We start from the raw sequence: 26,370 nt of genomic DNA, 5'->3' as shown, positions 1-26,370 counted from the left end.
GGGGGCTCAGGGCGGTTCACAGAACAAAAAATATAAAACCACAAAATATATAATCAAAATAAAAACAACAACCCAATAACCTCCCCCCCCCCCAAAAAAAAACACATTTTAAAAGGGCATTGGATGTTAATCAAATCAAACAAAGGCCTAGTTAAATAGGAACATTTTTGCCTGGCGCCTAAAGATGTATAATGAAGGTGCCAGGCAAACTTCCCTGGGGAGAGCATTCTACAGGCAGGGAGCCACTGCAGAGAAGGCCCCGTTCTCGTGTTGCCACCCTCCAGACCTCTTGAGGAGACACAAAAAGAAGGTCCTCAGAAGATGATCTCAGGGTCCGGGTAGGTTCATATGGAAAGAGGCAGTCCTTGAGCTATTGCGGTCCTCAGCCGTTTTAAGGCTTTCTAGGTCAAAGCCACCACTCTTAATTGGGCTTGGAAACTAATTGTTAGGCAGTGCAGTCAGACCAGGATCGGCCTTGAACTTAAGGCATTTCACTGTTTGCTTCTCTTCCATCCGCAATTACTCAGCATTCTGTTCTTAATAAACAAATACAAGTCTTTCTGCAGATATTTCCTGCTAGCCCAGAAGTCTGGGAGATAACGGAATAGCTTGGCCATCAGCTTGCTCCCATGTTCAGCAGCACATTCTGCTATCCTCATTCCCCCATAGCCCTGCAGCTTCACCCTACAGCATTCATCCTCCCTTAGTGGGCAGAAGAAGGAAGGGAAGGGAACTGAATCGGGGTCACCACTCAAATGGGGTTGGTCAAGGAAGGAAGACTCCCCTCTGCCATGCTGCTCTTCAGGACCCAAAGCAAAACCAGAAATTTGGTACCCTTAACACAGGTTTCCAAGGCTAAAATCAAAGCCGCTTGGAAAATAAGAATGGCTCCAAACATGGTTGAATATTTAACCACGGCTGTGTACACATTACCACTTCCTCTGACTCCAGTGGCAATCCCACTATTGGTGTCTGAAGCCAAGTACACATGTTAGTCGCAATCCACCTGTATCCTGTAGTTTCTTGGGAAATACTGCCGCATGGTGTTTTCCCCCTCGTCTCAAACCAACATCCACCCCACTGGAAACGTAAGCTGTGGTTAAGATGAGGTGTGTACACTTGTGAAAGCCACTGCACATTCAGATGACAACTTCATTGAGTAGGATACTTTGCTTTGGGTGCAGGAAAACAGATCAGGTAACATGCCTCAGGTTAAGACATCCCCACCCTCTCTGCGGACTTGAACCTCAGCGAGGAGAAAGCAATCTCACTGTTTTAAGCCACCAATGTACCCCTAGCCTGTGACTGCAACAAGGCTGATCTTGTTTTATCGCACAACACACCTGTTGGCACTTGACCCAGGCATGTGGTGTCCGCTTCAGACATTCCCCCCCCCCCATTCAAGTCAAAAGTGGCGTCCACTCCTGTGCACTTGGAGTGTTCTCCTTTTTTAAAAAAAGAGGGGGAAACATGCAAAGAGAGGAAGGAAAGCAGTGACTCATCAGGAATCTGCTACTGGGTGTTCCCCTTTTCACATTGGCTCAAAGTAAGGCCAGCCCTATGCGCATGCAGGTCCACGAGATACAGCGGGCACAGCACCCGAATCTTTCACCCGTCCACGGAACCACTGCTCTTGTTCTTGCGGCTGAGCGGAAAGGCGGACTTGCTCTGCGGCTGCGTCATCTTGCTAGCAAGGTAGACAAAAGGCTCGATGAGGGTCCTGCGGTCGGCGACGGAGATTTCCCACAGCTTCACTTTCTCGGCCTTGGCCCAGTGCTGCACTGCGTCGTGGTCCACGCGTCTCTGCTCCTGCAAGTCGCACTTGTTGCCTAAGACCACGATGGTGACCTATCGCAAACGGGACAACACAAGAAGTTTGCATGAAACGAATGAGAAGTGCACAGATCTGCACATAAGCAAGGCTCCTCAGTCACCAGATTAAGGATGCAGGATAGAGGGGCAACCAGTTACAGGCGAGTTTCATTCTTATATAGCCAGTGTGGTTTAGTCGTTAAATAGTGTTGGACCAAGACAGGGGTCAGCAAACTTTTTCAGCAGTTCACTGTCCCTCAGACCTTGTGAGGGGCTGGACTATATTTTTTTTTGGGGGGGGGATGAACGAATTCATATGCCCCACAAACAACCCAGAGATGCATTTTAAATAAAAGCATGCATTCTACTCATGTAAAAATACCGGGCCGAATTTAGAAGGCGATTGGGCCAGATCCAGACCAGGGTTCAAATCTCCACTTGGCCATGAAGCTCAGTGGGTGACCTTGGGCCAGTCACTGCCTCTCAGCCTAACCTGCCTCACAAGAGAACTGTGTATTATTATTATTATTATTATTATTATTATTATTATTATTACCCCGCCCACACTGGGTGGCTCCCAACAGAATATTAAAAACACAATAAAACATCAAACCTTAAAAACTTCCCTAAACAGGGCTGCCTTCAGTTGTCTAAAAGTCAGATAGTTGCTTATTTCCTTGACGGCTGATGGGAGGGCGTTCCACAGGGTGGGTGCCACTACCGAGAAGGCCCTCTGCCTGGTTTCCAACCTCACTTCTCGCAGTGAGGGAACTGCTAGAAGGCTGTTGGCGCTGGACCTCAGTGTCCAGGCTGAATGATGGAGGTGGAGACACTCCTTCAGGTATACTGGGCCGTGTACACTACTTTGAGCTCCTTGGAGAAAAGGTGTGGCATAAAGGCAAAAACTAAATGATTTCCCTTATCGATAGTTTGGTCAGGCTCAAAAGCCAAGGGAAGGGAGGCAGTTTCTCCACTTGAGTACTGGTGTTTATAGTGGCAGCTGTGCCTTGAAGCTCTGAAGTTGGTGGGAACGACTCCCAGGGGACTGAGTCAGTGAGCAGGACAGGAAGCCTGGGGTTGTGGCGCAGGAAAGAGCCCGACTTTTATGTTGCTTGTTCAGCAATAGCAACCTAACCTTCCCATGTCAAGAAAGTACAGTCGTACCTCTGGTTACGATTGCTTGAGGTTGCGTTCGTCACGGGATACGAACGCGCCGAACCTGGAAGTACCGGAACAAGTTACTTCCGGGTTCGGCAATTCGCATATGCGCAGACGCACAAAATGACGGCATGCGCAGAAGCACCAAATCGTGTTGCACACATGCGCAGACGCGGCGCTTCAGGTTGCAGACCTTTCTGGTTGCGAACGGGGCTCTGGAACGGATCCCGTTCATAACCAGAGGTACCACTGTACAAGATGTGCTCTCAGCTCATGTGACATGACAGCCAGACCTAGCTCAGGGTCAGCTCGAAGGTTTTAGTGGCTTTTCTTGGGTCAATTTGGTGCAGTGGGGAGAGTACACCCTCTCCTCTAGCTACACCCTTTCCCCCTTTGGCCTTTCTCCTAAAAGCCTTATTTATGAAGGCTCATAGCAAGATGACTCTAGAGCAGAGTTTCCCAAATTCGGGTCTCCAGCTTGGTTTTTTGGACTACAGTTCCCATCATCCCTGACCACTGGTCCTGCAAGCAAGGGAAGATGGGAATTGTAGTACAAAAACAGCTGGAGACACACGTTTGGGAAACCGTGCTCTAGAGTAAAACAGGGTTTAAGGAAATTATGACGGGCTAAACAGAGGTTAAAAATACCCCGTGTGGAAGTCACCAGATAAAAGTTATTTTTAACGCCCTTTTACAATCAATCGTAAATAACCCTTCAAAACTCTTGTTGCCTTTGACGCCAAGTGGGTTTAAGTGCACCTTAAGAGACACGGGTGGCGCTGTGGTCTAAATCACTGAATCTCTTGGGCTTGCCTATTGGAGAGTCGGAGGTTCAAATCCCCACAACATTTACCGTACTTTTTTTTCACCGCTTGTTCATATTTCTAACCCTACTTGGAAATTTATTAGTTTATTGTATCTCTTTAAATCCTCCCCCAAAATTCCCACTCTTCCCATATCCTTCTCTCATCTTGGACCTTTACTCTTGCTGTCATAGTTGCACGTTCCACATATTTAATCAAGAAATATTGCCATTGTTCTTTGGTTGGGAGTTTTTTTCCCTTCCGTTTTTGAGCATATAATATTCTAACCGCTAGCAGTGAGAAGCCATTTTTAAATGTCCCCTGGGGCAGAAGTGAGAGTCCCCACAGAACACCAATGAAGAAGATTTTTAGTGGAACCGACTCTCACGAGAGGTGGTAGGCTCTCCTTCCTCGGAGGTTTTTAAGCAGAAGTTGGACGGCCCTCTACATGACTTAGGTGAGGTTTCTGCACTCTTGGGGTCCCTTCCAGCTCTGCAATTTTATGATTCTTAACCTGAATCCTTCTACCGGACTGCCGTTCACTCGTGTGATTTGATTACAAGTTTTACAGTGCAGAAGGATTTCTTAAGAGCTAAAATGCCAAAACTCAAGAGGGCAAATGCTGTCTGTTTTGCAGAGTGGGTGGATGAGGGGGGTGAGGAAACACCAGTATTTTTGCCCTTTTAGCTACTGCTTATAAGCTAACAATACAGGCTCTGCTGGCTATTATATGTAATTATTACACATTTTTTTCTCTGGCGATTGCATTCAAATCAGTTCAAGGTTTCATCATGTTTTTCAAAAGGCACTGTGGCTGAAATCTTTTAAATGCAAGTTTAAAAGTGCTTATTGTTTTTTCCCCTCACGTGTTAGTTTACGGCCCTCAAACACAGCTGTTATTGTTTTTTCAGGCCTTGACCCAAATATTCCCAAAGCTTGCCCGACCTGAGAGACTAGCCAGACCTGAGCCCCAGAGTGCATTCTTTGCTCCTCTCCTCAGCAATAGTCCTCATGTTTTTCCATGACTCACTTTAAATCGAGCCCTCACCTTGTAGCAGGAACTGACCCGTCAGTTGAAGGCAGGCCCTTTACAGCATGCAAGAGAATCTGTGGTATCTCTTCCACAACGTATAGTTAAAGCACATGACCTCTCATGCCCCTTGCAGAGCTATTATTTCCAGAACCGAACCCTTAACAAATTACTGTTCCCAGGATCCTTTGGGGGGGGAAGTCATGTGCTTTAAATATGCTTTAAATGTATGGTGTCCAGGCAAGCGTACCTGAGATTGAGGGGGCAGGGGCCGTGTGACGTAAGCACGCCACGTGCGCACTTCACGGTCCGTACTGTCATGGCATGCGTATGCGCACGGTGCAAGCACGTCCCGCAGAGTGTGAATGCATGGCTGCCATGGAATTTTGAGGGGGCCTGGTCCCCTCCTTGAACAATGAGCTTAAAAAGGTGTTGAAAAACACATTCACTAAGAAACCAGAGGCCTTTCTGCTGGGCATGACCAACTATGAAATCCCCAATAAAGACAGAACATTTTTTTATGTATGCCACTACAGCTGCTAGGATTTTGATAGCTAAAAACTGGAAAACTGAAGAACTACCAACAGTGGAAGACTGGCAGATGAAGTTGATTGAATATATGGAACTCGCAGAACTGACCGCGGAACTCCGAGACCAGAGGGAAGAAACGGTGCAAGAGGATTGGAAGAAATTTAAAGATTATTTGAAACGACGAGAAAAGATAGACATTTGAAATTGGAATCAGAAGGACATTTAAGGCTTCAGTATTGTTAGAAGTTAGTTTAAAATAGGATATAAGAAGTAGTTAGAATTATGCTATGTGGATTATATTAGGAATACAATAGAGTTATATATATGGTCTAAGGTTTATATTGTTAAGATTAGGTGAGAAAGAAGATTTTACAATGTTACAAAGTTACTAAAGAAGATCAGAAATGAACGCAGAAGAGAGGATGTGAGGAGGTCCCAATATAATGTGATGAACAGGATAAAGATAGTTAGATTTTTGTAGTTTTGTAGTTTATTGTTTGTTGTTGTTTTATTGTATTTTGTATTGTTTGTTTTATTGGAAAATTTAATAAATTTCTTATATATATAAAAAAGAAAATTGTGGGGGAGCCTTGCCCTCCCCTAGATGGTGCCCCATGACCATGTGATGCTAATCTGTAAAGCGTTGGAGGAAAGGAAGTTCAAAAACTCAGGTGGCCTCAGTGGCCTTCCATCAGCTTCGGCTGGTGGCCCAGCTATGCCCCTATCTGGACAGGGATAGCCTAACTACTGTTGTCTATGCTCTGGTAACCTCAAGTTTAGATTACTGCAATGTGTTATACGTAGGGCTGCCTCTGAAGACGGTTGGGAAACATCAGCTAGTGCAGAAATCAGCAGCCAGGTTGCTCACCGGAACAAGGCGGTTTGAGCATATTACACCGATCCTGATCTGACTGCACTGGCTACCAATTAGCTTCTGGGCCCAATTCAAAGTGCTGGTTTTGACCTACAAAGCCTTGAAACGGCTCAGGACCGCAATACCTCAAGGACCGCCTCTTTCCATATGAACCTACCCGGACCCTGAGATCATCTTCTGAGGCCCTCCTCGAGAGGTCTGGAGGGTGGCAACACGAGAACAGGGCCTTCTCTGCAGTGGCTTTCGTCTGCGGAATGCTCTCCCGAAGGCGCCTTCATTATACACCTTTAGGCGCCAGGCAAAAACGTTCCTTTTTAACCAGGCCATCCTATACCCTTTTAAAATGTGGCTCTTTTGGGGGGGTATTGTTTTTCTTTTGATTTTATATATTGTGATCTTTTCTGTGAACTGCCCTGAGCCCTCCGGGTGTAGGGTGGTATATAAATTCAACAAATAAATAAAAGCCAGAGATCTCTAGACCAGGAGTGGCAAAGTTATGGCCATCACAGGGACGCCGTTATCCCACAGCAATGGCCATGTTGAAGAAGAAGAAGAAGAAGAAGAAGAAGAAGAAGAAGAAGAAGAAGAAGAAGAGGAGTTTGGATTTGATATCCCGCTTTTCACTACCCGAAGGAGTCTCAAAGCGGCTAACATTCTCCTTTCCCTTCCTCCCCCACAACAAACACTCTGTGAGGTGAGTGGGGCTGAGAGACTTCAGAGAAGTGTGACTAGCCCAAGGTCACCCAGCAGCTGCATGTGGAGGAGTGCAGACACGAACCCGGTTCCCCAGATTACGAGTCTGCCGCTCCTAACCACTACACCAAACTGGCTCTCTTGAATGGGGCTGATGGGAGTCCAACTGCATCTGGAGGGCCACAGGTTCCCCACCTCCCACTTGAGGACCCCCCCAAAACACACACCTTTCGGTGTAGGCACACCAACCTCCTTTTTATCCTTGCTCTTGTCTATCTCCTTCTTCAGAATCTCCACCCTCTTGAAGGACTCCTTGCTGTCAATGCTGTAAACCAGCACGTATCCATCAGTGCAGGAGAAGCAGTGCTTGGGCAGCTCCAGCCCATCCCTCAAGCCTCGGGTGTCATAGAAGCGCACCAGCTCCCGCACGCCCCGGTCCGTCTCGATGGAGCCCACGTAAATGTCCTCTTGGGTTTCGATCATCTCTGAACCTGCACGCAGCCAACAGGGAAGCTGTTACTGGACACGCAGAAATTATTGGGAGTTTTCTTAGAAGGATTTGTCCTCTCCATACTCGCAGCAGCCAGGGGCAGTGCTTTTGTTAGGCCAACCAATGCAAAATAACGCGCAAGCTCTTGAGTTCTCCAGAACTCTTCATCAGGTAAACTAGGAGTTCTGGAGAACTCAAAAGCTCGTGCGATATTTTGGCAGTGGCCTAATAAACTTAGTGCCCTACAATGGATTTAGGGTTTAATTTAAAAATTGAAAATATCATACAAATGTTCACAAAATATTATGTAATTACCGTATTTTTCCATGTACAGTGGTGCCCCGCTAGACGAATGCCTCGCTAGACGTAAAACTCGCTAGACGAACGGCATTCGCTAGCGGAAGGCTGCCCCACAAGACGAAAAAGTCAGTGGGGCTGCCTCGCAAGACGGGGGAAAAAAAATTTCGTCACGGAAACCTCCGCTCTTCATTGCTGCTTCGCTAGACGAAAAATTCGCTCTACAAAGACACTCGTAGAACGAATTGTTTTCGTCTAGTGGGGCACCACTGTATAAGACTAAGTTTCTTTACCAAAAAATTAGGTTTAAAATTGGGGCTCGTCTTATACATGGGTAGTGCTGAGGGGTGTTTCCTTAATTTGGAGTCCCCAAAAATAGGGAGCGTCTTATACATGGGGGCGTCTTATACACGAAAAAATGTGGTATACACAATATTTACTTTTATGCTTTGCGTAATTTTAAAGATACATATAAATAATGTAATTTGTTTAAATACAGTTAGTTACACCCTTGAAGCTTAAAGATGAGAGAGAAGAGCCTATTCATATCTAACTGGGAACTTTTCCTCCTTTATAGCAACTTATAATTATTCCATTTCTAGGAACCCCCATGTCCTTTCTTGACATACCGAGTTACTAAATTCCACCTGTTCATTATTTCCACACAATGTTCCTTTCTTTAATTTTTATTATGGGCCAACACAGTTACCTTTACTTTGTACAGTAGCCTGAGGATCTTTTGCTATCTCCCCGCCCACCCAAAAAAGCAAATGTCTCTGCAGTTGCTATCTGCATTTGGAAGAAATATTCCATTAGTGCCTGTGGATAATTTCCTCCAAATGCAAATCTCAGTTCTAGAAGAGGGGATTTTCCATATGGAAAAAGTTACATTCTCTCTCCACGCCTAATCTGATTACCAGCCCTACTAAGCTGATGGAATTTGCCTTTAGAAAAAAAAAAAACAGCAACTTTGTACTGAAGGCAAAGATGCATTTAATGTCGTATTCAGTTTGGCCCTAAATAACTGAAGCTTAGTGCCATCGGTGCATCTCTATGCCAGGAAAAAGCTGTGCCTGTTGGATTTCTGCTTGCCATGCAGCTGTTAAACTCACTTGGACCTTTGTTGGGGGCAGGTAGAACCAATCCTTGGTCAGACTGATTGCCATACTTTGTGTCAAGGACCAAGGCTGTGTCCACACTCCGATTTGCCCTGCATAGGGTCCATCCCCACCACTGCTTTGGAAAGCAGTGCAAACATTATGTTATACACTATCCATACATGTTCTCTAATTTCTTAGGAAATACTGCATTTTGGTGTGTTTTCCTCTCAAACCAGCTTCAATCTGAATTGAGAAAAAGAACGACCTAGGGCTTATCCACACTTGCTTTTTGCGCTGCTCTTTCTAGACAGAAGTCTGATTTAAAGCTCTATCTCCAAGCACCCGGGTTTTTTTTTTTTTGCTCCAAGCATTCCTTGTGAAAACTGTTCTTTAAAGCTGAATCGGAGCGAATGTCATTTTGGGTTTTCTGCGGATTACTATTTGTTCCGATTGAGCTTTAAAGAGCGAGTTTTTGTGGGGAAAGCTCTGGAGCAAAAAGGAAAAGAAAGGGTCTGAGACACAGAACTTTTTATTGCGAACCATGCCTGGAAAGATCGGAGGAAAGTTAAATACGGATAAGCCCCTAGCTGCACTTTAAGCCAGTAACTTGGGAAGACAGGCGAATTAATGCCAGTGTACTGAAAGAAGCAAAGATCACCAGTTTTTGAAGCAACGATTTTTCAACATCAACTTCGTTGGACATGTTGTGCGGATGCCTTATTATCGTCTTCCAAAGCAACTATTCTGTTCCGAACTTAAAAATGCAAAGCGTAATGCTGGTGGTCAACAAAAGGTTTAAAGACTGCCTCAAGGCAAATCTTTTTTTAAAAAAGTAGTATAAACACCAACAATTGGGAAACAGTGGCCTGTGAGTGCTCCAACTGGAGATCAGCCTTTACCAAAGGTTTCATGGGCTTTGAAGACGCTTAAACGCAGGACGCAAGGGAGAAACGTGCTAAGAGGAAGGCACGCTTGGCAAATCCACACCATAATCAACTCCCGCCCGGAAACCAATGTCCCCCACTGTGGAAGGATGTGTGGATCCAGAATTGGCCTCCACAGTCACTTACTGACTCATTGTTAAAACCGTGTTTATGGAAGGCTATGAGTGACCACCAAAGAAGAAGAAGAAGAATGCAGCCTGAGTGCAATTGCTATGTGGCCCAAGGTTTCTGTCTTCTGCAGTATTTGGTTTGCCCCATATTCATGACTGGTTGAGACAGATTTGCGTGTTGTGTAAGACTCCAAAGCTGCCTCACCTGTCTGCAGCTTTTCTGCCAGCAGCACTCTACTCCTTCCACATTTTTCTTGACACTCTGTCTCTGCGTTTTGTTTTTTGTCTCCAGAATTCAATTTTGTCAGCCGATCAGCCTTTCGGCTCCTGACCCACCCTCAGTATAGACTCCAGGGTTTTTTGAGGTGGGGTGGGGATGGGCGCTCTCAACAACAGTATCCTTTGTGGGGGCCCTTAACCTGAAAGAGGTGGGGTTTGCAAACTGAGAATGATCTTGTGCCGCATTTGATCTTCTTAGGTGCTCTCTACAAAGTGGAAATGGTAATACTGCTAGGGTAATGAGCCCTCTGCTGGCCTTGGGCCCCTAGCAAACACCCAACCGTCTGCGTTCTCCTGCCTGCCTAACTAACACCACATCAAATTCCCCCTCTCCCTGGGTCCCGCGTAACCCAGTCAAACTGAATTTACACTTTGCTCACGATTCTGCACTGCATGTTAACTTTCTAGTGGCTATGTATTTAATTCTTCAAGCTGCATCGCTAGGCAGTGTGCAAAGAATCAAAAATAATTATTAACCCCCTACAAAGAAAACAGAGTGAACGGTACTTAACGAAAGAACTAACCAGTTGAGCTGTGGGTCAGGCAGAAGAGTGGGGTTCTGCACCCTCTCCAGTAGACCCGCCAATGAGACAGAGAGGGACATTCTCATTCTGGAGCTACAGAGTAACTGATAGAAACGCTTTTACTTCTTGCTGCAACCCTTTTGTGAATCAGGGCCTGAGAAGAACATTGGAGCTGAGGCCAGGGGGTGGTTAAACAGGTGACACTCCCCGAGAAACATGGGACACAGGCTAGGATAGTTTCTCCCTGGCCACTTAGAATCACTCCCCAGTGATGGGCAGGATATACATAGAGAAGCAACAGACTCATTTTAATTTTCACAATGGCTCTGTACAGTAAATTAGCCTTAAAAATGGTTTAGGCTTGAACAAGCAGGATAGTCATACCCTCCAACATTTCTCTGATGAAAATGGGACGTGTTGTTGTTGTTATCCCACCCATCTCTGGGTGGTGTCCAACATATATAAAAACATAATTAAACTTTAAACAAAAACTTCCCAATACAGGGCTGCCTTCAGATGTCTTCTAAAGGCTGTATAGTTCCTCATCTCCTTGGCTCGGGGGGTTGCATAACTTCATACCTTCCAACATTTCTCCAGTGAAAACAGGGACGTCCCACCATACCCTCCAATATTTATCTGATGAAAATAGGGGTGTCCTAAGGAAATGCAGGACATTCCGGGATCAACTCAGAAACCGGGACGTCTTCTGTAAATCCAAGACTGTCCCCAGAAATTAGGGACACTTGGAGGGGAGCCTTAAAAACCGGTTTAGGCCTGAACAAGCAAGGCTAGTGAGCTGTGCCCAGATGAAAGCCAACACTCACCGACCACATGATTCCCATAGAGGAGCTGCTCCAGGATAGAGGTCTTCCCAACGGACGCTTGCCCACATACTACCACTTTGCAGCTCTTCCCCATCTTCTGGTCGGTGGGGGGAGAGGAAGAATGCAAGAAGCTGCAAATGGAAGGCATGCGGTGAAAACATACATACGCATACAAACACCCACACATCTCTGTGTGGGCACAGGAGCAAAGGAAGCACCCCTTATGTCACCAGGCCAAGGCTTAAGGCAGGAGTCTGTCCCCAGTCGTACCAAGAGGTGCCGGGGTCTGAACCTGGGACCTACTGCATGCAGAGCAAACACTCTGTTGCTGAGCTATGTGCCTGAGGCTGTTTTTTGGAGTTTCAGGGAGGGACTTCCAGCAGAACAGCCAGGCTGCCTGGAGCCCAGGGTTTGTACCAGCAAATTGGGGGAAAGGGCGTGAACAGGAATGCAAGCGGCCCTAAAAGGATCAGTGTCTGAGGGAAGGCACACTGCTGGGTCCAGCAGTCTTGCTTTCGACTGACCCCGTCAGGAGCTCTCTAGAAACTTATCTCCAGCTCTGCGAATCCGATTCACACATTTTATTCTCTGAGGAACGTATGGTTCCAATGCTGCAATGTATCAAATGTTATCCTGCAATCTGATTTAATCACGTCCATGCGCTTCTTGCCCATTGCAAGCATTGCACAGAAAATAAAAGTTTTCATTGTTGTTGCAAAAAGGTCACTATTTTCATCTTGCATATATTTTCTATGTCACATAGAAGTGTCAAATTTCACTAGACTTTTCCCCCCTATTCCCAATTCCTTTTTACTCCGTGCCCAACTGAGGATTCACCTTGCATCGAAGTAGGCTCCAGTTCACAAGAGCTTATGCCAACAACGAACGCATTCCTGTTCAAGGCACTGCCAGACCCTTTTTCTTGTGCGTCATACAGGTATGCTAACCAAAAAGCCTGGACTGGTGGCTGTTCCCTGTTGGGCCTGTGCACAGGTCTGCTGTCACATAAACGAGTGGAATAAACCCTTGGTATAACGTGAGCATGCAATTCCACACTGATCTTGCTTTTCTAAATGGTGCATCCTGTTTTGGGAGCTTCATCTGAGAAAGTTCGGCTGATCCTGACCTGCTGATCAGCGCACACCTGCACGCGGGTTATGTGGACTTACCTTCCCAAGGCGCTTGCCCCTTTGTTTCGTTACTTTCTGCCTTCAGCTTCAGCCTGGAGAGGAACTGAGGGCCAACAAGTCAGCGGAGCTAGGAGAAGTGGCAGAAAGAGAAGGATGCAGCCCACAGCTCCATCTAGGGTTGCATGTGAAATATTGCTTTGCTATGCTCTGCAATTGCCAAGGAGTCACCTGGGGGAGCTTCAGATGCAGAACACTTAAGACAGCAGCATAAATTGCACAGTGCGGAAGAGTTGCCTAGTGCACAGTGTGTGTTTTTGTGTGATGGGGGAAATGGTGGAATACCACAACAGAGAGAATGGTTATGTGCTGTGGTCACACTTTTTTCACAATAAACTTATGGATTCTCTGCCACAAGGTGGATAGCCACTGGCTGCTTTCCCCTGGGAAAACCCGCTGTTTACCACTGAATCAGAAGAAACAAGAGTGGCCGGGTAACCTAAAAACCTCTTGGACCCATGCTTTCTAGGCATAGCACAAGAGGAAGTGTGGGAGGGCCCTAAGATGACTAAAAATACATTAGTCAAGAAGCATAGGTTTATTAACAACCATTAGCCATAAAAAGCCACCATCAGTCATGGTAGCTAAAGGAAAATCTAGTGTTCTAAAGCTATATAGCAGGGATGAAGAACCTGCAGCCAGCCAGACTTTTTTGGACTACATAATCCCTGACCATTGACTATGCTGGTTGGGGCTGATGGGAGTTGGAATCCAACAGCATCTGGACAGGCCACAGGTTCCAATCAAAGCTCTGAGTGGAACAGATGTTGGAAATGAGGACTATAGGAAAATTATCACTGCCATATCCTTCTGCTGTGTTTCTCAGGGTGATCGAATATATTTATGTAAAATATTAGTTATGTACTTTTACATATGTTTTTCTTTTTCTTTAAAGTGATGAATCCAGCTGAGTTCAGCGAAGCTCCTTCCTAAACAGGCATAAATAAGGACTGAGGGAACCCAATCCCAGCAACAAGCAACAGTAAGTACAGGCCAGCCACAACTTTTGGTTTTTTCTTGTTTAAATTGTTCTTTTATTGATTTTGTAAAATTCAAAACAATAAAAAAATAAAAATATTTGCATGGACTTACAAACTTGGTTGCATGTGAACATACAGCAATAAAATAAAACAGTTGCAAGAATTATCATTTTTAACTTGTGGACTGACATGAGAGAGAACGAATGCCAGAACATCATATTATGATGTACAACAACAACAACAAAATAAATAATAATAATAATAGTAGTAATAGTAATAATAATAATAATAATAATAATAATACGCAACCCATCTGGTTGGGTTGCCCCAGCCTCTCTGGGCGTCCCAACACGCATAAAAACGTAATAAAACGTCAGACATTAAAACCTTCCGGATACAGATCAGATTTGGATTGGTGAGTACGGGCAAATAATAATTGTTCATCTTTTGAGTGCCTTTTATGCTTATTCCTCTCAGGGGGTGAGGGGGCTCCTCCCACCACACAGGGGAAAAAAAGAAGGAGCCGGGGTTCCCTCTTGGCGGACTCCGATCCTTTCTCTCCTTGTTCACCCAAGCCGGAAGTGGGCGTTCTACCCGCCACTACTCGTTCTCCGGATATGGACGTGTGAGCTTCCGTTCCCGTCCTCCTTTCGCTCTCGCTCTCCCGCTCGTGCTCTCTCTTTTCTCTCTCTCTCTCTCTCTCTTTCCCTTCCCGGCTCGCCGGCCGTTGATCGCCTGCAACAAGGAAGCCAAGATGGCGGCGGCGGGAGGAGGAGAGTGCGACGTGATTATGGCGCCCGCGGCGGCAACCCTGGCGGCGCCTTCTCACCCTGAGGGGCCGGCGATGTTGAGCGACGAGGACGAGGACGCGGGGACGCGCAGGTAAGAGCCTCCTCCCGAGGGCCCCCTCCAAGCACACTCCCCACACGGGTTCTCCCGTCCCCTCGAGCGGTGGGGGGGGAGACCCATGGAGGGGGGGAGGGGCTGCCTCGATGTGCGGGTAGGGGAGGGGGGAAGGCGGCGAGGGGCGGGGCCTGCACTGCAGGTGAGGGAAGGGGAAGTAAGGGGGGGTTGGGGTGCGCGCGCGTGCGAGATGCATTGTCGTCAGCTGTGCACCCAAAGGACCGTAGGATAAAGCCAGTTAATTGTATGTATTCCCTGTAGGTGTCGCTGGACTACAACCCCCATCATCCCTAGATGGCCAGGGGGGTGATGGGAGCTGTAGTCCATCAACATCTTGGGGAGGGAGCAAGATTGAGAGAGGCTGGTCTGTGTATACCCGTTTGCTGCTTCTGGGAGGGTGAGTCATGGGAGGGCGGGTTACCCCTCAACAGTCTGCCTTGCAAGGAGATGGTCCCCGGCTCAGTCCCCCCGCTGGCATCTCCAGGTTGGGCTGGGGAGAGGCTTCCTGGGCTGAAACCCCGGGGAGATGCTGCCAGCCAGTGTTGGCAGTACTGAGCAAAATGGGCCATCGGTTCTGACTTGGTATAATGCAGCTTACTATCTTCCTAGAAGGTTCCTCCTTTAATTCTCCACTTATTAGGCTTCGTCGAAGCCTCTTAACTGCACGCCGTTAGGAATAGTTTGCTGTGCAAGAGGGGTCCTTGTTCCCATACAGTAAAGTGGTATTTGAGGGTTTTTAAAGTGTGTATGTGTAAGGGATTAACAGTAGGATTTAGTCCCCAAAAGAGCCCAAGGCTCAGCCCAGGAGTCTTCATCCTCTTTTGAGCCTGACGTGTGTGCTTAAGGCAGAGTTCAATGGGCCTTGTTCCCTAATGCTGCAGTTATAAGTGACTTTTGGTTCACGTTATTATTTATCAAAGTCCTTGAAATGCTTCACATACCTTCACAAAACAGGGATCCTTGGCATATGACCCGGTATTGCTTTATTTGTTTAATTTGTGTCCCACCTTTCCACAAAATGGTGCTCAAGGCGGCTAATGGTGCTCACGGTGGCTAAAGGTTTTAGAAGCGTTGGGGTTAGGGATTGTGGTGGCGTACGCATCATATGCTTAAAATACATACACACCGCTGCAGCTGTAAAGAATCCAGGGAACTGAAGGGTGGTGGGAATTGTAGTTTTGGGGATAAACTACAGTTCCCAGGATTCTTTGGGAGAAGTCATGTGGCTTTGACATTGTGATGAGTGCAGCACTGGGTTGGGGATGGATCAAAGCTGTTCTTCCAGTGGGAAGTTGCCATACAACTTATATAAATAGGGATGAACACCATACTGTATAGTATTTGTGATTCTGGTTGGTTTGTATTAGTTCACTTATTGCAGAGAACTAATTGGGGTTCCAGTTTGAAATATTTGGTGGGACACTGCATTTCCCCATCTTGTTGATAAAAGTTGCAAGTCTGGTGTTATGTGGAAGCAATCAATTGCTTTATGAAAGTGACTAGAAGCCTGCTTCAATAGAAATTAGGGTTTAACCTTCCACTCATTCCTCACTTATAAGCCTGGTTGGCTTATAGCCAGGTCTGTTCTTTGGGGAGAAAAATAAATATTTTAAACTTAGTTTGTGGCTAAATCAGTGACTAGCCCAGAGGTGTATGGTGAAAACTGGTTGCCCTTGAGTCATGGTTTGCAGAGAGTTTCGGATAACAATTCAAGAGCTTGTGATTTGTTCTCTGTGAGGGAATGGCTAGATCTCACACTTTGCATCAGGTGCGGGAAACCTTTGGCCCTCCAGATGTTGCTGAGTTACAACTCTCATCATCTCTGGCCTTTGGCTGTGTTTGTAGGGGTGATGGGAGTTGCCATTCAGCAACATCTGGACCGCCAACAGCTCCCAAGTTCAATCACTGGTATCTCCAAGTAAGACTGATGGGGGGTAGCATGTATCTGAAATGTTGGAGTGAACTGCCTTTCAGTGTAAAGTAGACAAGAATGAGCTACATAGACTGGTCATCTGATTAAGTATAGTAGCAACTTCCTGGGTAACTACTGGAGCCGTGACCTTGTCTGACTGAATGATCAGGGAGATGTGACAGGGGGGGGGGGAAACCTTTCTGGCTGCCAAACTTAACTGAATGAGATTTTTGTGGGGAAAGGAAATGGCACGTGTTACTTTGGACTTTTTCCCTGTCCTAAGGTCTTGGGGTGTGTCACAGTTATTATAGTAATGAGAGATGGGGAACAGTTAATTTAGCTGTCCTGCTCCCAGTTTGACTCACAGCACTTGTGATTAACCATTTTGCAAAAGGTAAACAATGTGGTTTTTCCTTAAGGGAGTCCTTGTAAAATGGGTTAGACTCAAGTAAGAAAGAGTGATGTGCCCTTGGTGAGCTCATGTCTTAGGTGGGGTTTGAATGTTAGCTTCCCATAGGCGAAGGCAAGGCTGATTCTCCAAAAGTAGCAGTGGTTAGTAAACCCCCCCTCCGGTCACAAGGAGCACCATATGGTATCTTGTTGCCCACACACAGGTCCAGAGGAGATGTCTGGAAGCAATGGGCTGTCTCCAAAGAAGTTGTCCTTTCCCTGCGCACGCACACACACACACACACACACACACCACTTCGGAGATTTGCAGGGCACAGGGATAGAAGAGGGTGAAGAAGTCCCATCCATTGTGGTGGTGGAAGTTCTTGTGCTAACAGAATAAGTTGGTTAGATGCTACCCAATGGCTCTGCCGTTAAACTTTCTAACAGTTCACTTTGGCATACCAGAGCATGAAGTCACTGTTTTGATAAAAGAAAGGAGACAAAAACTTTCTTCCTCCCCCCCTTTAAACTACACCTGGTACTGTTGTTGTGTGAGTTTGTAAATGGTATAGCAGGGGATGCTCTGTGGTTGCTTGGAAGCTTATTTGGAGTTTCTTTAATGAGAAGAGTATTAACTGCAGAAAACACTGAACTGTTTCCCTGTCATTACTGGTCTCTTCCTTTGTGTGCAGATGCAAGACGGTATTTAACAATACTCCTTTTTAAACAGAGCAAAACTGTCACCAAGTAGGCCTTGCCAGTGCCCTACATGTGCTAACTGCTTCCCCAAATACATTCCCCAATCCTGTTCTTCAGCAGGTAACTCAATATAGAAAGGGTTCTCTGAAACTTGAAAACCACAGCAGTACAACATAATTTGGGTGTTCCTGCTTACGGCCACAAAGGATGATATTATGAATGGCTGAGAGTCACATTAGGTTATGTCGGGGAACCGTCCCCGGCACAGCGCAAGGTGGTGCAAGGGCTCTCGATGTTACAGAGAGCCCCGGTCCCACCTGACCAGCAGCACCTCCTCTGGCAGCAGAAGGAGCAGCGAGGCTTCCAGCGGGGAGGGGGAGGCTTTTCAGGGTATGGAGGGAAAAGGCTTCGAGGATGCTGGAGAGCCCTCACACTCCTCTCACTCAAGGGACGAGGAAGGAGACACGCAGCTTCCGGGGGTGAAACAAAAGGATGGGAGGCGGGGTTTCTGTATACCGAAGCTCTTTTGTTGGGGTCAGAACCGGAAGGGGCCATTCCCGGATTCTGACGACGCTTGATACAGACATGAACTTATTAGCTCTGCACTGACTGTACATAGTTTGCACAATAAAACTCTTAAAGGAAACTCGGAGTTTTGCCTGCTTACTCATGAGCAACGAACAGAGGACCTTACAGGTTATTAGTACCTCTGGAATTCCCTGCAATTGCTCATTGGAAAAGCCAATATTGTAAGCAAGTTCAAAAAAGGACAAGGTGGTAGGGCTTCTTTTCCACAATTTGGTAGGATGCTCAATGTATCTAGCCTTACTCCCGTTCCTAATAGGTGTGATTTAAACAGACGGATTGGGAGCAGAGGTCTCTTCCTCAACATCCTGAGGCTCCTAGCTATAAACCCTGGCCGTGATCCAACTGAGGTCTTCTTATTTTGATAAACACATTGGTCCCTGCTGTGATCCAGGCCTTTGCTCTCTTTGTGTTGAGATACAGAATTTTAGAGTTGGAAGGGACCCCGAGGCCAAGGATCATCTAGATCAGTCCCCTTCAATGCAAGAATCTCAACTAAAGCATCCATGACAGATGACCATCCATCCTCTGCTAAAAACTTCCAAGGAAGGAGAGTCCCACTCCTCATGGGAGTCTATTCCACTATCAAACACCTCCTAGTTTCAGAAGTCTTTGGTGTTATATTTTGAGAACTATGGGAGAAGAACAGAACCACTTTTAATCTAGGCAGCACTGTGGGATGCTTAAATGTTTGTGGAAGAGTGCAGAAGAGGGAGAGAAGTAACTTGGGGAAGCTGGCTTACAGAGCATGTTATTGGCATGGCATCTTGGCAGAGATGGCCTAAGCAATAAATAGTCAGTGTCAAAGTTATAAAAATACACGGGAGTCAAAGAGATGACAAATATCGTCCATTGACCTTACTTCCAAGTCACCCTGCAGATGAAGTTCATCGGTTCACTGCAGGGCATGGAACACAAATAGCTTAGAAGTTACCCACTCATTGTATTTTGCCCTTGGGTGGTAGCTCTAAGAAGGTCCTTGGAGTGTATATCAGAACTGTATCTAGAATGAGACTTTTCTTTTGAGTAGTCTTTAGTCTGCAGCATGCCTTGGAGAGTGGGGCAACTCCCCAAGAGACAGTATGCAAGTTGACAAGGAAGCTAGAAACGTGTTCATCACCATTCATGTGGAAATTTCCAGGCGTAACTTGGGACTCTGGAAAATCCTGGATGGTTATTTTTGTTTGTTTACAGTTCCTGGCTGCTAAGATAGATAGATAGATAGATAGATAGATAGATATTTTTGGACATTCCCAATGTAATTCTAAAACTCGCCATGGAATTTGCTTTACCTGCATTCAGAGGTAAAATTACTCTTGCCTTAGTATGGCTGCAGTGGAATAATTCCACCAGAGTAACTGCAAGTGTTGAGAGGCATTATTTATTTTAAAACGTTTTTAACTCTGCTCTTCTTCCCAAAAATCTCACAGAATGGCCTGCACGTTATTTGTGATATCCACCAACTAATCTACTGGGTTCTCTGAGACTTTTAACAGGAAATACATTGTATGTTTGACTATGTTCCTTTAGGAAAGTGAGCTGTGTTTTTTGTTCAAATCAAAATGTGGGTTCTAAAGGGCCAGATGATAGATAACATGGCTAACGTTGTGGCCCAGAGGTAGGTCGGCTGCTACATTAAACTATCTCCTACTTACTTTCCCTTTTAAGTCAGAAATTAGCAAATGTAATCCAGAGCACAGGAACAAGTGAGTTATGTCGCAGAAACACATTTGGAGACTGCCCATGAAGCCTGTCCCTATCCCTCATGACTTTCTGAGGGTCTTTTCACATGTTACAAGGAAAGGCATGCCTATTCTCTGGTGCCATAGCAACACCATAGAAGGTGTGAAGGGAAAGTGTGTGTCTGAAAGCACAGGGTGAGAGCACTGCCAAGGATCCATGATTACTTGAGGAATACCATGGAAGCGTCCCTCTGCTGTGTCTGTTATGAGGCCATGGCGTCTGGTATTCTGGAGCTCTTAACAAGAAGAGGAATAGCTATCTAGATTTGCTGTGGGTGTAGCTTTGTACAGTGGTGCCTCGGTTCTCGAACAAAATCCATTCTGGAAGCTCGTTTGGCTTCCGAAATGTTCAAAAAGCGAGGCGCGGCTTCCCATTGGTTGCAAGAGCCTCTTGCATTCAGCAGAAGCTGCGTCTCACGTTCGGGTTCCAAAAATCGTTCGAAAACGGAATAATTTACTTCTGGGTTTTTGGCGTTCGAGGGCTGAAATGTACGACAATGGAGGCGTTCGGGAACTGAGATTTCACTGTATATTTAAATGGTAAAGCAGCATAACTATGAAGACTTAATGCCTATATTCTTAAATACGGTAACCCTGCAACTTACATACAGGTTATGTTTCAGGGATTGTGCCCGTAGCCCAAATTGCTTCATTCAAAACCCATTGTGTTCGAAGGTGAGTGGGGTTGCCAAAGTCATTTTTCCTGGAACCCTACCCCCTTTCTGCCCCCTTCATTTTTATTTTTTTATTTGCCTTTTTATTTGCCTTTAAGGCTTTCTTGATAGAAGAGAACTGTTCTTGTTCTCTGCTTTGAGAGTGCCCTATCCAAGAATTCTCTCTGGCCAGACCTATTTAGAGCAGGAGGACTCAGCCGCTCCTTGAGTCTCTTATAGTTCCTGGATATTTGGCAGCTACTGTAACTAGTTTCCAGGAAAACGAAACCAAAGGCTGCTGAATTCCTGGGGAGGCAATGCAGTGGTGTGCTGCAGGCAAAGTGATCTGTGGCACGACCTTAACAGGAAAGAGAATCTCAGTGGTGCGGTTTTGAGGTTGCAGTTTGTCAGTAGCAGCTTTCCCAGTTCCTTGAAATCTGCAGAATAAAACGCAAGCCACGTGGCTCAGTGCCTGCTTTTTGAACACCTTGCTGGAGCAGGCAGACAACTCTTTTCCATGTTAAACACTAGAGGGCACCAGCGCACAGATGGATATTTTTTCTCATGCCACAATAACCTGCATTGTGTGTTGTTTGGCCTGTCATCATACAAGTCAGATCTGGAGCAGGCACAAAAATCATCTCTGGGCAGCCCCTACCTTCGATCCCAGCCTCCCATATTTAATTTCCTCGTTTTGCAATGATTCCATTTCCCTGCACATTAGGTTGTATCTCCCTGTTCACGGAGTGCTGCAGGAAGAGAGAAACAGCTACTGCATGCCCGTGGTGCTTGCTAGATGCAAAAGGATAATTTTGTGAGCCACAACCTGAAAGAAGAAGGGGAAAACTTTAAGGTAAATAGGATGTTTTAGGCCCCAGGCATGAAAAAACATGAATCCCTATTATTGGTTCATGCCTGGTCTTAAGTTGAATTTTGTCCGTGGAAAAGCTGGTCAGACTTTTCCTGCCCCCGCCCCCCCCCCCCGGAAACTCAGCGCTTTCCATATAGATTTTTTGGCATGAGAATTTCTCCTGCACATCTGCTGCAGAATCCTAGCACATTGCAGAAAAATATGCAATACACTAAGACCTCACACTTGGTTCATGCAGGTTCATCAACCAAACCTGTTGCTCTGCTTTAACTGAAAGTGTGACCTGGAACATAATCTAGCATTCTCCTGCAGTTGCACATTGTAAGAAAGGATTAGTGGTGGGCAAGCTGTCCATCTTAGGAGTTTGTCCACTCATTGCCATCTGTAGAATGCCAGTTCTACACAGTTTGAAAGTCGCATATCTGGGACACCTAAAAACTTTGCTGAGTGAATGGCAAACTTACATAAATTGTCCCACATATGCATATATTTTGCATATGGTGCATGATCTATTCTGCAGAACTCAGTGTGACATAAAAACAAAAAACTTTGAGGCCCTAGGCAGTGGATATACTGCTCACCCCTGACCTGAGATTGAACCAGGATGAGTATGTACTCATTAGGTGATTGTAGAATTGGAAAGGACCATGAGGGTCACTTAGTCCAACACCTACCATGTGGGAATCTTTTGCCCAACGTGGGGCTCAAACCCACGACCCTGAGATTTACAGTCTCATGCTCTACCGACTGAGCTACTCTCACCATCTGTCTTCTTCGGTGGTATTTCTGTTTAGCGGGCATCTGAGAGTCTTTCCTCGGCCTTGATTGAGCTATTAACTTGGAAGCCATGGAAAACAGATGTCATTCTGCCCACTTCCTTTTTTTATTTTTTTAGGTCTTGCACTTTTTGCTGCTGCATTTTTGAATTTCGCCGCAGCCCTGGGGACTAGGTACTGAATATTATTTAATCAAAGCGCGATATCCCTGGGGGCCTCTCTCCTTGCAGGTGGAACCAGAAATAAGGCACATTTTTTCCAGCTTTTCTCTAACAGTTGGATTCAGTTGCTTATTAGCTCTTTGTCCCTGAAATGGCTTGTTGGGTTTGCTGTTCCATCTGGCTGCGAGGAGTTTCACACCTGCTTCCTGCTTTGGTACTGTGGAAGTATAGTGGTTTGTGGTACTCGAGAGGTATGCACATCTTAGTCTTTCCTGGCACAGCTGTGCAATGCCTAGGACCTTAGTAGCGGTGGGTGGTTCCTTTTTTAGATGCTTATTGTAAAACTGTCCCCCACCCCCAGGGTTCACCAGAGAGGGACACCAACTCCTCGCCCAACAAAGAGACCCATTCAGAGAACTGGGTTGTATTTTTAGCCGAGCCAGATTCTTTCTCCAGCTTTAAAAGTAGCAAATGGGGGAATGCAGCCTACATCAGTGCGGGCCTTGCAGAATGACCTCATTCAGGCTTTGGCATCTGTTCGGAGCAGAAACAATCACTCATGATATCAGGAGATCAGAATTTCCCCCCTTGTTGTGGTAGTAGGAGTAGTTCGTAAACAAGTGCAGGGCTCACTTCTGAAATATATCTGATGTGTGCATTCTCCACATTGATGAAACATGGTGGACCCCAGTAGCTGTAGTTTTGGTGTGTGGGCTGTGAGCTTCTGTTGGTTTCTCGGTTTCAGATCCTTTAAAAAAGCATAGTGCATTTTGCGTCCCCCCCAACCCCCCCGCTAGGCTTCCTTGGTGCAAAAGGCTGTATATCTCTTCTCCTAGCAAAGCAACAGTGAAAGCTCTAATAGAGCAGTCAAACCAAAACCCTCTTTGTAGTGTTCAGTACTTGTTGCAGGGACTTTTGCCGTTTCTCAGAAGCTTACAGGAGATTTTTAATGAGAACATCAGTAACGACCTCCTAAAAAACAGCTTGCCTGCCATTATTAATCTTCTCTTTGGAGATATGTAACCGCAGGATATTTTAAGGAGCGTTCTAGGGCAAATATGTATAGGGCAGATTCACAGAGCCCCACATGCTTGGCCTAGGGCCCTGCATGAATTGATTATACATCCAGAACAGGACCCAGAACCTTGTTTAATAAAGTGGCATTAAGCCACAGTAGCCCATTTCATCAGACACAATGAGAAACTGGTTGATCTTAACCAGGATTTCACATTCCAAAGCTGGGGCCCAACCATCAACAGCATAAGCAAAAATATATTAAGATACCATGCATCGCCCTTTAATGCACAAATTAAATATGAGTTATTACAAAGCTATCTAATACTTCATTTATTAATAAACAAGAATGAATTGAGTTCACAATTCAGTTGGACTGTTCTTAGTGCAGCCCAGACAATAACCTTAAGAAGATGCTTAATCTAATATAATAAAACCAATTCCCTTCTCTGAAGTTCCAACTATTTTCATTTTGAGTAATCAACTTCCAGCCATTTAATACTTCTGTAATTTCTCCTCTCCTCCATTCCTGCAGCTGACTTTATTACTTCTAATCGCCCCCAAAGTTTCCTTACCCAATCTTTTAAATTACAGTGGACCCTCCAGATAGGAACTTAATTCGTCCTGGGGGTCCGTACTTGCCCCGAAAAGTCCGTATCCAGAGGCGCCGCCTCTGTGCATGTGCATGGCGCGGTACAGCACTTCTGCGCACGGCAAAACCCGGAAGTATACACTTCCAGGATTGCTGCGTTCGCAACCCGAAATTACATTACCCAAAGGTAACGTAACTCAAGGTACCGTTGTATCTTTCCATTCTCTAACATGAGCAATTATAAAATTACAAAAAGTTACATGGCCCAGGTCCAATAAGTAGATTGTATTTGCTCTTTCACATAATTTAGCAAAGAAAATAACTATTTATTTGAGACCACAGGCAACTGTGACCCACTACAGCTTTTCCTTACTACAGTCCCACAACAAATGGATAAAATCCCCTTTATTGCTGTGTCAACATTTGCCACCGCCGCCCCCCCCAAAAAACTCCTTTAGGGACTTCCAAGGAGTCCAGTGGCACCAAAGGCCCATCTTATTACAGCTTTTTTATATAAACAGTAGCAACCGAGAAGGTGGCACCTTTACCCAACAGGAAATTCAACGCTGCCTTACCACATATCCTGGTTCCATTTTTTCCCTATAGTGGCCACACTCATTGCCTTCTAATCCTAGTAGTATCTGTTAAATTCTAACGAACATCTTTATTCTTTAGGAATACGTTTCAAATTATCTATGTCCTCTAATGCATATCTCTTCCCTTTCGATTTAAATAAGCTTTTATCTGGAAAAATGGGAAAAAGACTCAGCTGGCATTGCAGTCTCCATACTGCTTGTTCACCTGTGGTAATCTGGGCCCAATCTTGATATAAATCTAACCTGCTGAACAAACCAGTTTTATTGTGGGAAATGTCTGAGATATGAAGTGGGACCAGTCCATTAGTTATGATGCACTTGTTGTTACTCCTTTGGCAGCCACCTGATTGGGTGTCCAGAATTTCAGGTTATTTCACATGCAGAAAGGTTTCAAGAGATGGTATCAGTATCTCTTTAAAGGGGCTACGAAAACGGGGGAGAAGGTTTGAGTGGATGAAGCAGGAAACACAACTTGCGATTTCTACATTATGGCAGTTGTCCATTCCTCTTGCCCTTGTACCTGCCCACCTGCAGTCCGCAATGGGACAGACTGCCGGCACAGGTTTACCACATCACCTGCTATTTGTAAGAACTAGGCCTAAACCTCCTAATATTCCAACGAGACTCAGTGTCTGGTTCTGACAAAATAAGCTACAGTGAGCCTTGGACTCACATCTGTTGCCCTCTCCTCTCCCATTTCGTGCCTGTGAGGAGCAGGATAGGAGCTTTTGCTCTTGACTTCAAACAAGCCACGGTTCCGTGTGACGGTCCGGACCTGAGGAACCGTGGTTTGTTCTACATCCTTTTTAGTGAGAACAAGCCAGGGTCAGTCGTATGTTTCTGATCCAGGCTTGTTCTGAAACCATTTTCCAGTGTGTTGATGTGGAGAAGTGACCTTGGTTTTCAAGCCAGAAGAGAATGATTCCAGTCTCCTCTGTTAAGTGAGCCCAGGACCCATCCACAGAGTGGGAAATCCTGGTTTCAAATTATGTCTTAATGTGGACCTTGTTTTCTCATGCCTACCTACAATAAATAACAGTAAATTTTTAAAAAAATTAAGTGAAAATGAGGGGGTTTTGGAACTTTAAAAATTGTTCTTGGACTGTCCCAAACCTATTGAACTTCCTGTGCCACTCCTCTTAAACCACTATATTATGTATAAGCAAGGAATGAATCAGGGCCATGGTTAGCTGCTTGAGACACATTTGATTGGCTGCAGTAAAAGTGAGCTGCACATGTCATGGCTTTCACCGCCCCTGAGCCCCCTGGGGAGATGAGATGTCCTTGGCTTCTATTGTATTGGCAGAACTGATGAACCATGCCATTCTAGTGAGAACACCCTTGGGGGAAGGGAATCCAGAGCGGGTGGCCAGTGTTGGGGCCAGAATGAGGTTAAAACCATGTTAACACACCCCAACACAACTCTCTATTGTTTTGCTCTTTTCTCCAAGGGGCTGTCCTAACATAGCTGGCATTGTCCACTCCAGAGTGCCTTTCTCTTGCCTGGGAGTAGTGAGGAGGTGGCACTCTGCTGAAGAGATCTGCTTAAAGCTATCTCTCCATTATGGTTTGGGTCCGTTTTGCAACATTTACTCGATTAGTCCATTGAAAACATTCTGGTCAACTAAAAATAATGCCCGTGAATGTTTCTAGGTAAACTTTCCTTGAGATATGTCAATTTGGGCCATTGTAAGAACATAACTTTGACCAAACTACGGGAGGCAGTGGAAGACAGGAGTGCCTGGCGTGCTCTGGTCCATGGGGTCACGAAGAGTCGGACACGACTAAACAACAACAAAGAATGTAAGAGACTTGCTGTATAAGGCAACGTCCTTTC

General features: G+C 45.7%; 2 protein-coding genes across 3 annotated transcripts in view; one reads left to right on the top strand and one right to left on the bottom strand.

Moving 5' to 3' along the window:
* Window positions 1-1,447: 1,447 nt before the first annotated feature.
* NKIRAS2 (NFKB inhibitor interacting Ras like 2) lies at window positions 1,448-12,749 on the bottom strand. 2 transcript variants are annotated; one of them, XM_033170449.1, is made up of 4 exons: window positions 12,307-12,328; window positions 11,470-11,600; window positions 7,151-7,392; window positions 1,448-1,848 (listed from the first exon to the last, which is right to left on the bottom strand). In XM_033170449.1, the coding sequence occupies exons 2-4, from the start codon at window positions 11,561-11,563 to the stop codon at window positions 1,609-1,611; spliced, it is 576 nt and encodes a 191-aa protein (XP_033026340.1). In that variant the 5' UTR covers window positions 11,564-11,600; window positions 12,307-12,328; the 3' UTR covers window positions 1,448-1,608. The 2 variants fall into 2 exon arrangements, with proteins under 2 accessions (XP_033026340.1, XP_033026339.1); XM_033170448.1 differs by lacking the exon at window positions 12,307-12,328 and adding an exon at window positions 12,639-12,749 and having other exon boundaries at window positions 1,449-1,848.
* A 1,566-nt stretch (window positions 12,750-14,315) lies between these two features.
* The window catches only part of DNAJC7 (DnaJ heat shock protein family (Hsp40) member C7), a 30,032-nt gene continuing 17,977 nt past the window's right edge, over window positions 14,316-26,370 (top strand). Inside the window, exon 1 of the mRNA XM_033170336.1 lies at window positions 14,316-14,518. Coding sequence (XP_033026227.1) covers window positions 14,391-14,518 — 128 coding nt within the window. The 5' untranslated portion in view covers window positions 14,316-14,390. The remainder of the gene's footprint in view (window positions 14,519-26,370) is intronic.

Source organism: Lacerta agilis, chromosome 14, assembly GCF_009819535.1.
Source record: "Lacerta agilis isolate rLacAgi1 chromosome 14, rLacAgi1.pri, whole genome shotgun sequence".
In the NCBI taxonomy this organism is placed as follows: Eukaryota; Metazoa; Chordata; class Lepidosauria; order Squamata; family Lacertidae; genus Lacerta; species Lacerta agilis.
The sequence above is the reverse complement of the archived record's forward strand: the minus strand, read 5'-3'. Positions and strand labels throughout refer to the sequence as shown.

Excerpts from the sequence above, each read along its gene's own strand:
- NKIRAS2 (XM_033170448.1), bottom strand. The coding sequence starts at position 11,563 with ATGGGGAAGAGCTGCAAAGTGGTAGTATGTGGGCAAGCGTCCGTTGGG. Across the intron at positions 7,393-11,469 it reads CTATGGGAATCATGTGGTCG|GTTCAGAGATGATCGAAACC; the intron begins GTGAGTGTTGGC and ends GGCTGCGTGCAG. Across the intron at positions 1,849-7,150 it reads AGAGCAAGGATAAAAAGGAG|GTCACCATCGTGGTCTTAGG; the intron begins GTTGGTGTGCCT and ends CGTTTGCGATAG.